This window comes from Pseudonaja textilis, chromosome 2, assembly GCF_049901715.1.
Source record: "Pseudonaja textilis isolate UNSWEBS1 chromosome 2, rPseTex1.2, whole genome shotgun sequence".
NCBI classification, from domain to species: domain Eukaryota; kingdom Metazoa; phylum Chordata; class Lepidosauria; order Squamata; family Elapidae; genus Pseudonaja; species Pseudonaja textilis.
In genome coordinates this window covers 65047874-65063855 of record NC_141991.1, presented here as the reverse complement: position 1 = coordinate 65063855, position 15982 = coordinate 65047874, and the positions used below count along the sequence as shown (strand labels likewise).

Here is a 15982-nt window from a genome sequence, read left to right as displayed (position 1 = left end):
GGATACACACACCCCGGAAACCAACCATAGAGATTTTTAAAAACCGTTGTTTCCGGCCACCATTCCCTCCCCCGTTCTTCAGTCAACCAATAGGAATAGAAAAAAACGGTCGGCCTACCGCTCTGAGTCGAGAGGCCCGACCTCACGTTTTGGGACTCCGATGTGCGGCGAGCTTCGCAATCTGCTGTTCTTTGGCGAAAATGGCGGCTGGAGCGGGTAGTAAGTGACGATCTTTTTTCGTGCTTAGGGCAAAAGTATCAGGGATGCCCGTTGCTTTTCATGTCTGAGAAGCAGCGGGTCATCTGGCGCAGCTGTACATAGCCAAGCTTCATCCTGTATATCTTGTCAGTTGCACGCATTTTTTTTTGAATATAATTTTTTTATTTTATATTTTTTTGAATATATATATATTTATTTTGTATTTAATTGCACGCATTTTGTTGACTGGGGGAGTTTGCCTTTTGCCACTTTTTGCCTTCTAGGAACCATTTGTTTGAGAAAAAGTGCCTTTTTAAAAACGTAGTTTCGCCTTTATTATTATTTTTTATAAATAACGTGTCGAACGTACCCAATACTGTTTCCTTCTCCGATTGCCAGAGTTTTCCAGATAATTGCATCTGTTCCACCCCCCCTCCCAGGTAGATCAGGAATGTGGAATTTGCCTCATATTCATACCTCATCCTACAGCAATAATATGATTTTTTTCCCCCTTGTTAGAACACAAGTTGATGAATGTCGGGCCCACAGAACCCTGGTCTATCCGAGAGAAGCTGTGCCTAGCTTCGTCTGTCATGCGTAGTGGAGACCAGAACTGGTGAGAGAAATACTGTTAAATGGGCTCGAACATTTGCTGCCAAGATGTATTTGGTTTAGAATAGCATGTAGGGTATGGTATGTTCTTCAATGGTGCAAAATTGGACAGCGATTTGTGAACGTTATTGTTCTAAATACCAAATAAGGACAAAAGCCATCAGTGATCTTAGCATTTGAGAGTATAGGTAATCTTTGACTTAAGATCACAATTGAGCCCAAAATTTATGTTAAGTAAGTCAGCTGCTAAATTAATTGTGACCCATTTTGTAACCCTTTTAAAGCAGTTGTTAAATCTGGGAATACTCCAGTTATTAAGTGAATCATGCAGTCATTAGGTGAATACTTAATAATCACTTAATCTAGATTCTCCCATTGACTTTGCCTGAATTTTGATCACAAGATCATGGGTTATAAGTGTGAAAAGTGGTCATAGATCATTTTTTTCAGTGCTGTTGTGACTTCGAATAGTCACTAAACGAACAGCTGTAAATCAGGACTACCTGGAATAAAAAATAATTTCAATCAACTGGCAATGAACGGTGAGATTATTAATTAGTGCAAATAGCCAAATCAACAGATTATGTACTACTTTCCCAGCCTCAAAATTTAGTTGAAAAGTGATTAAGCACTTCTGATTACATTCAGAAGCACAGATTGAAGTCATGGTGGGGAAGGAGCATAACCATAGTTTTAGGATTGACTGTTGAAACGCACTAGAGATTGTACAACTTGACACTCTTATCTTAGTCATAGTGGATTTCTACTTTTGGAATGAGACACAAATCTGAAGAAGAATTAATTAAAATTCATGTAGTTTACATTTGAAAACAGTATAGTGTATTTTTATTCAATTTGGACTCGTGTAATAGAAAAAAGCAGTAGGAAATGATGGTTACATTTGCAGCCCTTTTTATTCCTAAAGAATCAAATTGCTCATAGTGTTTTTCTACTCTAATTATCCAGGTATCAACACTGAGATAAATCAGTATAGATCAGTGCTGGGTATAATTGACCAATGCCATCCAATGAGTTTCAGATATGAATAGATATTTTGACCCTAAATCTCTATGAATGGAATACAAACCAGAATGAATTTTAAAGTGTATTTTATAGTATTTTTTTTAGTGTTTTCCCCACTCTAGTAAACATTGTTATCATCTCTGATATACAGAGAAAGAAAATCTTGATTCCATCTCATTTATGTAGGGTATCTGTCAGCCGAGCTATTAAACCCTTTGCAGAACCAGGCCGTCCACCAGATTGGTTTTCTCAGAAGGTAAGAAACTTAAATGCTACATTTGTGCCTAATAATGCCTTTTTGTTTTACTATTGGGGAATATCTGCTCAAGAGACTTATTGTGAACATCTAGGAAATAAAGGTCACAGATTAAATTATTTGGAGCTTTGCTCCACAGCACATTGACATTGCAAAAAAAAAAAAAAAAGGAGGGGGGCTTGACATTGCATTAATTATAATTAGCACTACTTTAGAGGGTCTCTGGAGATAGCTCTAATGGTGCCAGTGCTTCAGTCAGCATCTCTGCCTGGTTGCTACGAACAGAAAGTTCCATATAGTTTATTAGGAAAGTCCTGCTCCACAACTGTTAGAAAATATCTTTACAATGTGGAAAATGTGTTATATACTACACATTGATGAAATATTATTTTTAGTGTTGTTTATAGTGACTGATTTATAAAAAATGTATATATGTACTTTTTTCTAGCACTGTGCATCACAATATTCTGAGCTCCTGGAGACAACAGAGACTCCAAAGTGAGTTTAAAGACTGAACCATTTCTTATCAGGGGAAGATTAGAAGTTGAACACAGTATGTCCTTGTTATTTGTTAAAGTAGCCTGACTCCTGGCAGACTTCCATGGAAGCCTGGAAAATGTTGGCTTCAAAGCACTTCTAAATTATTTTTGAAGCTGGTTCATCTCTACTAACATGTTATTCAGCCTTTGAACTGAAGAGCATGACAGCACAAGAGTTTACCAGAGCAGTTGAAACTCTGCTATCAGACAGTGATTATTCAGGATTACTACAACTATGATAGTTTGGGTACATTCACATAGAAAACATTGCTGGTATGCAAATCAGTTGAATCCCAGCTTCCCATTTACTTTGTAGATTTAGTGGCAAAAAGTAAGAACAGAGTAAATGATCCCAACTCAGGAATGCATTCTGCTTTTTATTTCATCATTGATCTTACTTTTCAGAAGATTTTTTTCTCATACTTTTCCAATAGTTTTCAATAAAAATACAGCAAAATATACTATATTGTGTGATGTTTGTTTAACCAGAATCTAAATAAATGCCAAATATCACTCAGGCATCATCACAAAATCTCCAGAACCGTAAAGCCTATGAACTTGAAATTTGGCACATGTGTTCCTCTTGGTTTCTAGGTCACTAAGAAAGGATTTTTCGAAATGACCATCAGAGCATTAGTAATTCCTATGTTATTAACACGCTCTGATGCTAAGGAGTTCTTTGCCCCTTCCCAGAAGAGATTGGACTGTCATTTGTCAGAAATGGTGTAGGGTCTCCCACTTGGGCAGGGGATTGCACTAGATGACCTACAAGGTCCCTTCCAACTCTGATTATCTGTTAAAGAACTGTTAAAATCTGTTCCAAATGCAAAACAAAGCAGAGGAGAGGAGTTTCAGTTTTAGTTTCACAGCACCAAGCAGCTTTAATACAGAACAGTTGAGCGAAGACATGCCCAGGGTCCTTGCTGTCTCTTGCTCACACAGCAAATACTCCTTCAGTTTCCAAACAGCCCTCAACTCTCTCACACTGACAGGACACTAGCCAGATGAATACAGATGGGTGCTGAATTTTTCCCCTTATTTTCCAAACCAAAAATGAAGCCCGACCACATAGTTTCATAGCGAAGCACAGATATCAAGCTAGTTGTATATACAGTATTGCAGGAAAGCTAATTCTGAAGGGATCACAAACTTTCACCCCAATAGGTACTTGACTGAGATTACTTTAGTATATTCTTAAACTTTACAATAGATTTTGTAATGCATTACAAAAGATCAAAAGCAGTAAGTAATAAGTAATTGGGATGAGGAGGTACAGAAAGGTTGGATGTATGTGAATGCAAGGTGCTTCATCTGCAGGGGTCAGATTTTTGTTACTGGTCCCTAGAGTCTTCTTCCCTCCCCTTCCATTTTTGTGTGTGTAGAAGAAAGCGTGGTGAGAAAGGAGAAGTTGTAGAAACCGTAGAAGATGTTATTGTAAGAAAACTGACAGCAGAAAGAGTGGAAGAGCTTAAGAAGTTGATTAAGGAGACACAGGAAAAGTACAGGTAGGTCTCAGATTTTTTTAGATGTCAATGATACCCTTGTTTTCTGCTAATAATTTAATGAATGAAATTAATTGTACACCCTGTGTTTTCTTTACAGGCAGCTGAAGAGAGATGCAGAACTGATCCAGGCAGGACATATGGATCATAGGCTGGAGGAAATTTACAATGACATTATTGTGTGGGTTATCTTATTTCCTTGTTCTGTCACACTCTTCCCCAACTTTTCCACTCCCAAACTCCATGTCTTGAATCCTTGGGATCAGGCGAACTCTTAAATGAACCTCAGAAATGAGGTTTATTTAAGTATACATAAAAATTGCTGAGATAAGCAATGTATTCATATGCATATCGTTGTATTCATGTCATGCCTTGCCAGCCTACCTGTTCTTTGTAGTAGAATTTTGATGAACTGCTTATAAGTTCTGTTACCTGTACCTGACATCTTTTAAGTTTTGGTTAAAAATTGTTTTCAAGGATGAAAAAAAAATGACTTTCTCACTGTTTTTATCCCAGGCTTGTCTTATATACACGTAGTCCTTGTTAATGACCATTCATTCAGTAAATTTCAAAGTTACAATAGTGCTGAATGAGTGATACTTCTGACTGGTTCTTGTAATTGCAAGTCTCATGGTATCCCCACAGTCATGTGATCATGATCTAGGTGCTTAGCAATTGTCTCACAATTATGACATTGCAGCATCCGGTCACATTGCCATTTATGACTGTCACGGCCGATTTCTGAAAAGAAAATTACTGGGAAAGCTGGCAGGAGGTCACAAATGGCATCCCTGTGGGATTCACTTAATGACAGCAATCAGAAGTATTCTTACTAAACAGCACTGTCACTTGACGTGCTTTGCTGTCAAGTTGCTTGTGACAGAAATTCTGTTCCCAATTACTGTTGTTAAGTGAGGACTAGCTATACGAGTGGGAAGTATCCTGTTTTGCTTCCATAACTTTGTGTGATCTGCATTTTTTTCAGGAAAAAAAAAATAGAAGAAGAGGAGGCTGAAGTGAAGAGAAAAGCTACTGATGCTGCCTATCAAGGTTAGTTGGAATTTTGGATTTTTAGCTGAACCAAGGTCCTCAGAATTAAACTTCCTTAGACAGACATTAAAAGTCGTAAAATGCAGTTTAAAAAAGTAAAACCTACACAATTATTTGGTCATCCCTATTTCCTCTTCAAATTTCTTGTGGAAAGGCTGAGCATTTCATAGACTTCTCTTTACAATGCTGTTTTTAAGACTAGACTTTTGGATTCTAAGGCACAATGGATTGCCATAATGATCCTGTACCAAAAAAAATAGCATAGAAGAAATGAAAAGAATACCTGTCCAATATGGTCATAAGCAAGAAATTATCGGAGAACTAGTAATGATCATTTTTCCTGTTCCGTATTTATGAATAGCACGTGGGATGGAATTGAAAGAATTTCAATTCAGGAGGATACCCATTGGGAGTGGAAAAATTGGCCCCATTTTGTGTTGAAAATTCTTCTTCGTTAATCTGAATAGCGTGAACTAGAATGTAATTTTCTGCCTTTGTTTCTCTAGCTCGTCAAGCAATTAAAAATCCATCAAGAAGAATGCCGGGAATGATGGTCCGTTCTCCAGCAGGGTCAACATCACCAGGAGCAGAGTATGCTCTGGGAGATTTGTCTCAACCCAGTGTGGAAGAGACAAGTCCAGGGGTAAGATCTGGCAGGAACATGAAGCCATTAGGCTGTACAGAGCTTTCCGCAGCTCTCACAGACTTCCTGCTTTACAGGCACATTTTGGCGACAGTCCTAATACAGGGAAAAACAGGTGGAGGTACATGAATTACAAGGGAAGCTAGTGTGATGGAGGAACTGCTTGGGATAGGCTGTATCATTGGCCCTGTTGGGAGGAGTCACAGGGACATGTCAAGATGGTAAGGATGTGGCTTTGAACAGTGTGGTTTTTCTCTTCCTCAGGTAACTCCAGGGACATTGCCCAGCACCCCAGTTGCCTCCTTCATTGGGATCCCTGACACCCCTATGGGCTCCACCTCCCTGGATGCCCCCTTGACCCCAGTCACAGATGATTCAACCCAGAAAAAGATGCTAGGACAGAAAGCGACTCCGCCTCCTTCTCCTCTGCTTTCAGAGCTGCTGAAGAAAGGCAGCCTCCTGCCCACAAGCCCCAGGCTGGTATGGAGTCCCCTCCTTACATGTTTAAAAATCTGGGGGAATCTCTGTGACTGACTTTCACCAGAAAGGGCACAAAGCTTTTCCAATGGAATAGTTCGGATAGATTTTAGGAGTGAAAGCGATGCACAGCATCAACATAGTACTTTTTCCATGGTGCATTGAAGCATGCTTAACAACCCTGGCAAAAAGGTGGTAAAATTAGGTGTAACCATGTGATGCCTCACTTAAGCAAAGCTTAACAATAACAATTCTGATCCCATGTATTCCTCAACCTACTGTACTTTGGCACATGTGGACAACAAATTGGAGAAAACTCTTAATCTGATCATCAGCCTTCTATAGTCTGGCATGATCAGGGCAAATTCTCATCAGAATTCAGAGACAATATCGGATTTAGTTGTAGTTATAAATTCCAATTCCAAAATATCAGATTTGGGGAATATTCTTGTTCCCACTTTTTTTTCTTTTGGTAAGGTTAGTATTTATGAATAATGGTTATGCTTCAGTCATTACTTTAATAATGTTTCTGGGTCAGTTATTTTTAGTTAGGAGAGGCAAATTCCTGCTGACTTCCCACAAGCAAGTTAGAGGGGAAGCCAGCAGGAAGTTAAGTCCCAGGCAGCTCACAAGCAGGCTGGCAGGCAGGTAAGTGGCTACTGTTGTGGGGAAGGTACAATGTGGTCCATGGTGGGGGTGGTGTTTCATGATTCAGGGAGAATGGTAGGGTGTGCAAGTAGTGTGGGAAGTGTGTTGATGCTCAGGGAGAATACGTGGGGATGATTAGTGGCCGGCATGGCACAAACCTGCGTATGGAAGACTTATCCCAGTGACTTTCCCTGCTGGCTTCCTCATTCACTTTCGGGGGAAACCAGGAAGAAAGGTTGCAAATGACAATTACATGATCATGGAGTACTGCAACCATTCGTAAGTGCAAACCAGTTGCCAAGCACCTACATAGCGATCACTTGACTGCATAGGTCCTGGGATGATTGGAACTGGTCAGAACCATTCGTTCAGCACCATTATAACTTCAAATAGTTGCTGAATGAATGCTCATGACTTCCTGTATGTTATAAAGGTATTCAATCTAGGTAGAATAAAAATATCTTAAATGAATTCTGCAAATATTAAAACTATGAAAGAGATGACAGGACTAACCAAAATGCATAGAGTGAAAGAAAATTTCACTGTGCTATGTGTGACTTGAAAACCCATGACCCAGTAGGCCATGGTTTCAGAGATACTTCTTCATCAGATTCCTCGGTGCCCTGAACAACGGCAGAGCTTCTAATGTACTGCCTTCGCTGAAAAAGTTCTTAAAAATTCAGGGAGATATTCAGAAATGAAAATAGGCCACACTGAACTGTATATAGCACAACCAAGAATCAGGAGTTTGACCACAGTTGACGATGAAATATTTTATAACACAATACACATAACATTTTTATAGTTCGTATTATGTCATAAAATATTTTATGAAATTTGCCAGATTCAGTTCCATGGGAGTCCTGAATTATGGGTTTTGGACACATTCTGTAAGTTAGCTCATTTGAGATACCATGGTTCAAAAATTGTTGCCCTACAATGCAACATTTTGTACAGTTATAGGTTACATACAGAGTTTTACTAGTTTATAGATTCCATAAAGTGATGTCTCTTGAACTATTATAGGGCAAATGTGAAGTGTAGTAATTATGTGACACCTTACTTCATTTTTACTGCTTAAAGTTTGCATTAGATTGGATGGCTTAATATATTTAGAACACATCCTTAAGTATGGAAACATTCATGGAGCTCAAAAAACCTGTATTTTCTCTTGTTTTTATGAAACTATGAATCACAAATCCATGGGATGGACAGTTAGACATACATACATACATACATACAGGCAGTCATAGCATAGCTGTAACAGCAACTTCTATTAAGGTGGGAGAAAAAGACGTATAATGAGCCATGTTAGGGAAGTTCCACTGGGTGAGGGTGTTGATCCTTTGTATCGATGCACTGTACTTTTACAAAGGTAATATATATCTAGTGTTTGCTTACACCATGATTAATTCATCTCTTCCTTTTTGTGTGTGTGTGTGTGTGTGTGTTTTGACTAAACTTGTTCTTTGTTGTCATCCTAAAAATATTGCAAAGGTTCTCCCTCTGGTTTCCAAAAAATAGGTTCTCAGTTTTCTTCCCTTTTGTTGCCTGATATTTTATCAAAAATTTGAATTCAATGTAAGTCTATTTAGAACCTATTTTCATGACACATTTTTCTAGTTTATTGGTAAGCAAGGAATGCATCCTCCCGTGTATTCTGGTTCCTATCCTCCCAGTTAAAGCAGTTATTAAATAGCCATTGCTGGTTATCATTCAGATACAGGATTCTATCAGAAATGTAGTAACTAACAAATCATGGCTGTATTGTTTTGTTAGCTGATTACAGAAAGAACTTTTGAATGGCATAATCTGGTGTGCTAGGTAGGGGCAGGAGCCCTCTAGTATTCTACATTAAACGTTCAATTTAGGTTAGAAGGCCAGGCAAATGGAGACTTAGTGCAATTTCTCTGAATTTAACACCAGAATTTAAGATTCCTTTGTTCTGATGTTCACTCTAAAGAACTGTATTTAAATCCAATCCAACATAGAAACATTGTTTAGATAGGGATAGATATTGCATTTTTTTATTTCCCCTCTTTCTCCTTGGTGAACTTTGCAACACTGCAACAAAATCATTTACATTTCTTTATTCCTGTAAAGGCAAGAAAGCTTCAGTCTTAGAAAGGTTTGTTGTGGTGCAACCTATTGCTTCTGGGCGAGACTTTGTTACTTACAGAAAGTTAAATCTTCTTTGTGTTGCTCTTTAGAATATGATGTGTTTTGACAGGTGGCAGAGGGTGAGCTGTCTGTTGTTGCTGGTCATCCGAGTAGCTCTGGTCTCCTCCTGGAAGTGGGAGGGGTTCTTCCAGTATTACATGGTGGGGAAATGCAGTCAGCTTCTACCACTATTCCTGCGACCCCTGCTGCTTCAGGTAGGACATGTTGTTTCACAGTTTTTTCCACTGTTTAAAACCTGTGAATGTAACACTGCAAAGGTTAGGTTCTTGGAAGACATGATAATTGTATGAAGTGTAGTATTTTTAATCAAGGCTTTATGAATGTTATGTAATATTTGGTCCTTCTGCTGTTACTTGCTCTGTAGATTTGAATATTTTCAGCATGATGTAGAATTTGCTTTCCCAAGTATCAGAAAGAGAGAAGGAGAGAGAGAGTGTGTGTAAAATCTGCATACCTTTATAAATTAAATACTTTTTTTAATAATTTGATGTACAAAAATGAAGTAGAGCCCTTTGGTGCAAAACATGGATTGCATTTTTCCCATGATATATAAATTGTATTAACGCCTACTTGAAAGCATGCTATGTCCTTGTTTGCATATGTTTTGGGATTCTAATAGGTGACTTCCAGCAAAGCTGCCTGTAGCCATTTCGTAAAAGGTGTTGTATGTTACTGTTGTGGCATGAACTATTGTGGGATAAGTACAGGAATTGCTTGCTCTGTAGTCTTCTATAGCTGTTGCTTGTGGCCTAATGTGCCTTTCCTGTCTTCCTACTTCGTTAGGTGCTCCTACTCTTTCCCGCCTTTTAGAAGCTGGTCCGGCACAATTCACCACATCGCTTGCTTCCTTTTCTGCTGTTGCCAGTGAACCTCCAGCCAAACTCCTGCCTCCCCCTATAGAGTCCGTGTCTCAGGCCACCATAGTCATGGTGCCCACGCTACAAGCGCCACCTGCTGTGCCATCTGCTGCAACTCCAGAAAGTGTAGCGACAGGTGCGTCCTTGCACTCATATGCCACTCAGTACCTAAGAGAAGACTGTTTCCCTTGATTTAGAGGAAGGGCTATATGAATGTGGGCTGTGGGCATCTAAATTTAATAGCAGAGTGATAGATGGCTGGACTTCAACAGCATCATGCTAATTATAGAACCAATGATTGGCTCAAGGCTGTTAAGAAAAAGTTCTCGTGAGTTTCTGTCAGAGCAGATGAAAAAAAGGGTTTTGGTAAAAGTGTACTGCAGTGGGACTAGAACTAAGCTTTGATGCTAAGAAGTAGCTCTTTTGATTTCAGAACTTGGTGGGGGAGGGGAGAGAAAGTGGTACCAGCCTGCATGTGCCTTTGTGCAGGGCTGTGGAATGCTTTTTTGATGCCTTGATCTGACCCACATTGCTGATTGCTGCAGCTGCCAGGCTTTCACTTGACTTGTCACTCTTGTCCAGTGAATCAGCCCAACACCTGTGTTTCCATGGAGGCAGTGCCTGATCCTCACACTGTGACAGTATCAATGGATAGCAGTGAAATTTCCATGATCATTGATTCCATCAAGAAAGACTGCCTAGGCTCTGGGGCACCTGGTGCTGTAGGGACTTCCAAAGACCACATGGATAGCAAAGAAGACCTGGATCTGGCTGAGAAGATGGATATTGCAGTTTCCTACACAGGGGAAGAGCCTTCCTACACTGGGGAAGAACTTGATTTTGAAACTGTTGGGGACATCATAGCTATCATTGAGGACAAGGTAATTATCCAGAGGCCTGAGCTTTTCGTCATAGTTTCTAACAAGAGTCAAAATTTCTTTCATCAAAAAGGCATTTGCCTGGTTTACTTTCCCTCCTTGTTTTAACTATCTCAATAGATAGTTTCAGCTCAAAATATATTAGTTTCTTTGGTGAAGAATAGAGGCCCACGGATTTAGTAATCACAGCTAAAAATGGAAATAATTTCCTTTAAAAAGAAGCTATTATAAACTTTCACAACCCAAAAGCCACTGGTACATAGTTATCCATCTGTAATAGTATGCCTGATTTATGGGAAAGTGACAAAAATGTTTCCATCCATACTATCACTAAATTCTGGCATGTAGAACAGTTGGAATGTCACCCCTGTAGTCCCGGTTATCTCACTATTGTGCGAATGATCTATTTCTGCTTCTTACGTTCTTGTTTGGAAAGGTGGATGATCATCCTGAAGTCTTGGATGTAGCAGCGGTAGAAGCTGCCTTGTCTTTCTGTGAAGAAATTGAGGATCCTCAGTCTCTGACTAGTCCTTGGGAGCACCCCCTCCAGCGGGAGCATCCAATCCAACAGGAGCACGAGAAGCAGAGCCAGATGCCCCAAATGACAGTAACAATAAAGCAAGAAAGACCAGACTCTGAGGAATTGGAAGCAAACGGGATCCGAGATCTGATGAGCCTTGGAGATTTGGGAGCAGATATAAAAACTGAGCCTGCTGAACAAGGGCAGGTACGTTTGGGCTCCGAAGAAGCTGCTGTACTAGCAGCTAGAACAAGTGAAGCTTCTGAATTGAGGGGCCATATATCTGAAGATGAAGAGACAACAGTGGTTGGTTTGACAGGCTCTGATATGGATGTAGAATCAACAAAAGATGACATGGATCGTGGCAGTGTGAAAGCAGAGGTAAATCGATGAAAGAAGCTATGGGTAATTTAGAATTTGTAAGTAAGAAATGGAAAGGGTAGCTCATGTATTGGGTTTGGTTCCATTTAAGATCTTGGCTAAATTTGGCACTGTGTTGTTCTGGTGCCAAGACATTAACATTCAGTCTTGAATGTTAAACCCAATATATATATATATACAACATTTGTGACCATTTATTATTTTACATAATGTATTATTGTTTGTTAACCAGAAGTATCTAGGAACAATGTCCCAGCTTCAGTATTTTTAAAATTGTACTGAGCTGTCTTCTCTTGTTGAGAAACGTGGTCCATCCCTGTGCAGTCTAGAAATGTCCCTTGCTGCTTCTCAATATCATATACTACCATTCTTCCCGTTGTGAGATTACACCCCACCCAGAGCTCTGGTCATTGGTTAGGTCTTCAAGGAGCCCCCTGTCTGCATGTGCATACATGCAGCTGTCCAGTTGGGGTTTGGGTACTTCAGCCTCCCTGCCTGCTTTGGTTCTCCTACACAACAAAAATACTTTTCTTTCTAGCTTCCCCCTGATGAGGAGACTTCCTCTCCACATGCTCCAAGCGCAAGCGAGGATTCCTCACAGGCAGATGTCCACCACAAATATGAGCTGTCAGGTAAACGGCACTGGATAGTCTGGGAAGCAGGAAGGGCAACCTACATGGATCTGATGGAGAATGTCCTTTAAAATTATGAGCATTTCACCTGTTACTGTTTTCTTCTCAGAATCAATGAAAAATGAAGCTCAAGCTCTTTTTGAAAACCAGCTGAAGGTATTTTATTTACTCTTTGCATATGTGCAGGATGAAAGCAGCCATTCTTTGTTTTGCAGCTGATCTATAGGCAAAGAAAGGCAGACCTACTGCAGAATCCCATCCCAGTGCATCCTGATGCCCAGAAATCAGATGTGATCAATTAAACTTTTCTGGAAGCAGATGGGAAAGGGTGGATGGGGGAGTTCAGTGGTGGGTGGGGGTTCACTTACAGCTGTGCTAATGTTCGGAGTTTATTTTTGTGCTGGCTTTTTTTTTAATCTAAGATCTCCCTGAGTAATTATTTGTATTAGATGCAGCATAATTACAAGTAAAAACAAAAAAGGCAGCAGTCTGTCTATAATAATGTAAACATGAAAAATAACATAACAAAAACCAAGGAGAAACAAAACCTCAGTAGCTGCAAACCGGTTGTGGGAAAAGTACTATTTACTATTAATCTAAAGAAATGGCTGAATTTTGCTTAACGGTGATGCCACTGCTGAGAAGGTCCTGGTTTTAAAAAGGCCCTCGGTCCATATTCAGATATGTGAGACAGAGCTTCATCTGTACATCTAATCAGGAAGTACAGATTAGATGGGGAAGCTATTGGCACGTGCCTCTCCCTGAGCATGTTCTGCCATACACGAGGGTGTTTCTGCATGTAGCTTTTGCTTTCCCTGCAACCATCATCTTTGGAGGCTGGTGCAAGTGCTATTGTTGGCAGCTGCGTCTTGGCTGGGCTGACTTGCTAGACTTTTAATCCTGTATTTCGGGATGCTCAGGGTGAAGAGGATGAGGAGGATGGTGCCAGCGAGGCTGCCAGTTTGGAGGAGCCCAAAGAGGAAGATCAGGGTGAGGGATATCTCTCAGAAATGGACAATGAGCCCCCTGTGAGTGAGAGTGATGATGGCTTCAGTATCCATAATGCACCTTTGCAGTCTCACACGCTGGCTGATTCCATCCCCAGCAGCCCTGCCTCCTCACAGTTGTGAGTATTGGTCGATTTCCAGCTACTCAGTAGATACTCCAGAGCAAACTCCAGCTGGTTGAAGGCTAGATATAGCTTTGTCCCTTTGTACCATAGTCTGTAGTGTGTATTGGGACCTGTCTAATTTAGAACATTGTCTAATGAGTTGTTGATTTCTGATGGAGCCTCATGGTTAGACTCCAGCTTAGAGGAGAGCAGCCATCCTTTTTTGGCAGGAAAATGTAAAAGAGATGGGGATTCCCACTGAGGGTCAGAGTTCATTACGAGATCCTTCTTTTATATGCTTTACTTCAGGAAGTGAAGTACTTGTACTGTATCCTTTCCTGAAGAATGGCTTTTCCTGTCTTGCTCTAGCTCTGTTTGCAGTGAGGATCAGGAGGCCATTCAGGCACAAAAAATCTGGAAGAAGGCTATTATGCTGGTTTGGAGAGCAGCTGCTAATCACAGGTAAATCAGCAACCTTGGGACTTGCCTGGCTTCTCCTGGAAAATAGAAATAGGAATTTGTGTGTCACAACAAGCATCAACTTGAAAGAAGGCTTACATTGCGCAGGATGATGGGGTGGAAAGAACCTCTTAATTGCATGCTTGCCATTTGCAACTGTTATCAAATATTTTATATATAGGAAGATAATTTATTTTATTATTGAAAAAATAATTTGCAATTGTTATCAAATGTTTTATGTAGAGAGAATTTACGTTTATTTCTGTATTAAAAATTTTTTTTTAAAACTTTACAGTCTACACTTATCCATAGGAGCCTTTTTAGCACATAGTCTGGTAGCCTCTGAAGTCCATTTTTTTACTTTAACAACTTCTTTAGTAAAAAGTCCTTATCAGGCACATAGAGCTGCGTTAGAAAATGCGTGAAATGAATTAATTTTGGCAGAAGCTTTCAAAAGCAGTGCATATTTGGTGATCAGAGGCTAGCACCTTTTTTCTTGGAGCTGCACTTACTTGCTTTTTGCATGCTTGCTACTATATATTACAGCTTTGCCGTACTGTATGGTAACACCTAGTGCAAATACGCACTTTGTTTTTTCTGGAATTCACGTCACAGACTTTCAGGCTGCAATTTTTCTTCCTGTTACAGTATATTGAGCAAATAAATGGGTAGTTAGAAAAGGTATCCAAGCTTCTTCAAGTGGCCATGAAAGCCAGCTGGGTGACCTTGGACCAGTCACACACGCTACCCAACTCACTTCACTGGGTTGCTTTTGTGGGGAAAATAGGAGGAAGGTGTGCTGGTTATATTTGCCTTCTTGAGTTATTTGTAAAGATAATAAAGGTGAAATACAAATAAATAAGTGGGAATTACATTTATTGCCTTAGGATTAATATGTCTATTTTAGGACTAATATTTCTTAGGACTAATATGTCTTCTTTGAACAGGTATGCCAATGTCTTCTTACAGCCCGTGACTGATGATATTGCTCCAGGCTACCATAGTATTGTACAGAGGTTAGTATTTGTTTTATATTGATATTGAGTCACCTATCAGCACTTGTCCTTAGTCTGCTACTGCTTTTATATTCTGGCCTGGGGCCCACTCAGTCTAATAATAAAACAGCAGAGAAAAACACAAGAGCACAATTAATTTTATAAGCTATACTCTGATGCTTGGAGCCTACTCATAATGTCCTTCATGTTTAATGCATTTAATTTTAAGCTTGATTCTTTTGCAGGCCAATGGATTTGTCAACAATTAAGAAAAACATTGAGAATGGATTGATCAGAACCACAGCAGAGTTCCAACGAGATATTATGCTGATGTTCCAGAATGCTGTCATGTACAATAGCTCTGATCATGATGTTTATCACATGGCTGTGGAAATGCAGCGAGATGTCTTAGAGCAGATTCAGGTAAAGGCACAATGTTAATGTCTTCGTTGAACAACTTTCTGATTTGACATGGAAGATATTAATGTTTTTAGGAGAGTGGCCTGCTTCTCCTGGTATTGTTAATATCCCCCTGGCATAGAATAGAAAGGAATAGGTTCACTTGACAAGACTGATACCTGACTATTTCAAAGCAAGCAAGAAGAATATAGGGTTAAAAACAAGCGAATTGTTTCCAATGTTATGATGATAAGATGCTGTTCTTTACCATCTTGGTAGGATGGTAAGAATGACACTTTCTATTCATTCTGAATCCTAATGCATACTGTGCAATGGTCTTTGTTTTTAGCAATTTCTAGCCACTCAGTTGATCATGCAGACGAATGAGTCTGGGATCAGTGCAAAAAGTCTCCGTGGACGGGATTCTACTCGGAAACAAGATGCTTCGGAGAAGGTAGGACCAATAAGAACTGATGAATATTGACTTTTCATATTATCACAGGCATGGGAGAATTTAAAGCAGCTTTTGAAACCACAAAAATCCTGGTGTTTTGATATTTAAAATTGTTAAGACGTTCCTACCTAATAGTATGGTATGAATTGGGAGATTCCTGGCTCTGA

At 39.7% G+C, this 15982-nt stretch overlaps 1 protein-coding gene and 1 long non-coding RNA gene across 8 annotated transcripts in view; one reads left to right on the top strand and one right to left on the bottom strand.

The window, feature by feature from the left end:
- The first annotated feature begins 86 nt into the window (after positions 1-86).
- The window catches only part of BRD8 (bromodomain containing 8), a 19195-nt gene continuing 3299 nt past the window's right edge, over positions 87-15982 (top strand). The window contains exons 1-20 of one of the 7 annotated variants that reach the window (XM_087924144.1): positions 87-219; positions 718-814; positions 2020-2089; positions 2538-2587; positions 4011-4133; positions 4231-4311; positions 5116-5180; positions 5687-5823; positions 6088-6303; positions 9179-9323; positions 9913-10122; positions 10569-10867; positions 11301-11591; positions 12304-12397; positions 12507-12553; positions 13318-13523; positions 13878-13970; positions 14915-14983; positions 15208-15385; positions 15711-15815. In XM_087924144.1, the coding sequence (XP_087780270.1) occupies positions 201-219; positions 718-814; positions 2020-2089; positions 2538-2587; positions 4011-4133; positions 4231-4311; positions 5116-5180; positions 5687-5823; positions 6088-6303; positions 9179-9323; positions 9913-10122; positions 10569-10867; positions 11301-11591; positions 12304-12397; positions 12507-12553; positions 13318-13523; positions 13878-13970; positions 14915-14983; positions 15208-15385; positions 15711-15815 (2595 nt within the window). In that variant the 5' untranslated portion in view covers positions 87-200. Of the gene's footprint in view, positions 220-717; positions 815-2019; positions 2090-2537; positions 2588-4010; positions 4134-4230; positions 4312-5115; positions 5181-5686; positions 5824-6087; positions 6304-9178; positions 9324-9912; positions 10123-10568; positions 10868-11300; positions 11766-12303; positions 12398-12506; positions 12554-13317; positions 13524-13877; positions 13971-14914; positions 14984-15207; positions 15386-15710; positions 15816-15982 lie in introns of all 7 variants that reach the window. The other 6 variants (XM_026726116.2, XM_087924145.1, XM_087924143.1 and 3 more) reach the window with 6 other exon arrangements.
- The window catches only part of LOC148126890 (uncharacterized), an 11330-nt gene continuing 9236 nt past the window's right edge, over positions 13889-15982 (bottom strand). The window contains exon 3 of the long non-coding RNA XR_015741691.1: positions 13889-14005. This is a non-coding gene — a long non-coding RNA (uncharacterized LOC148126890). The remainder of the gene's footprint in view (positions 14006-15982) is intronic.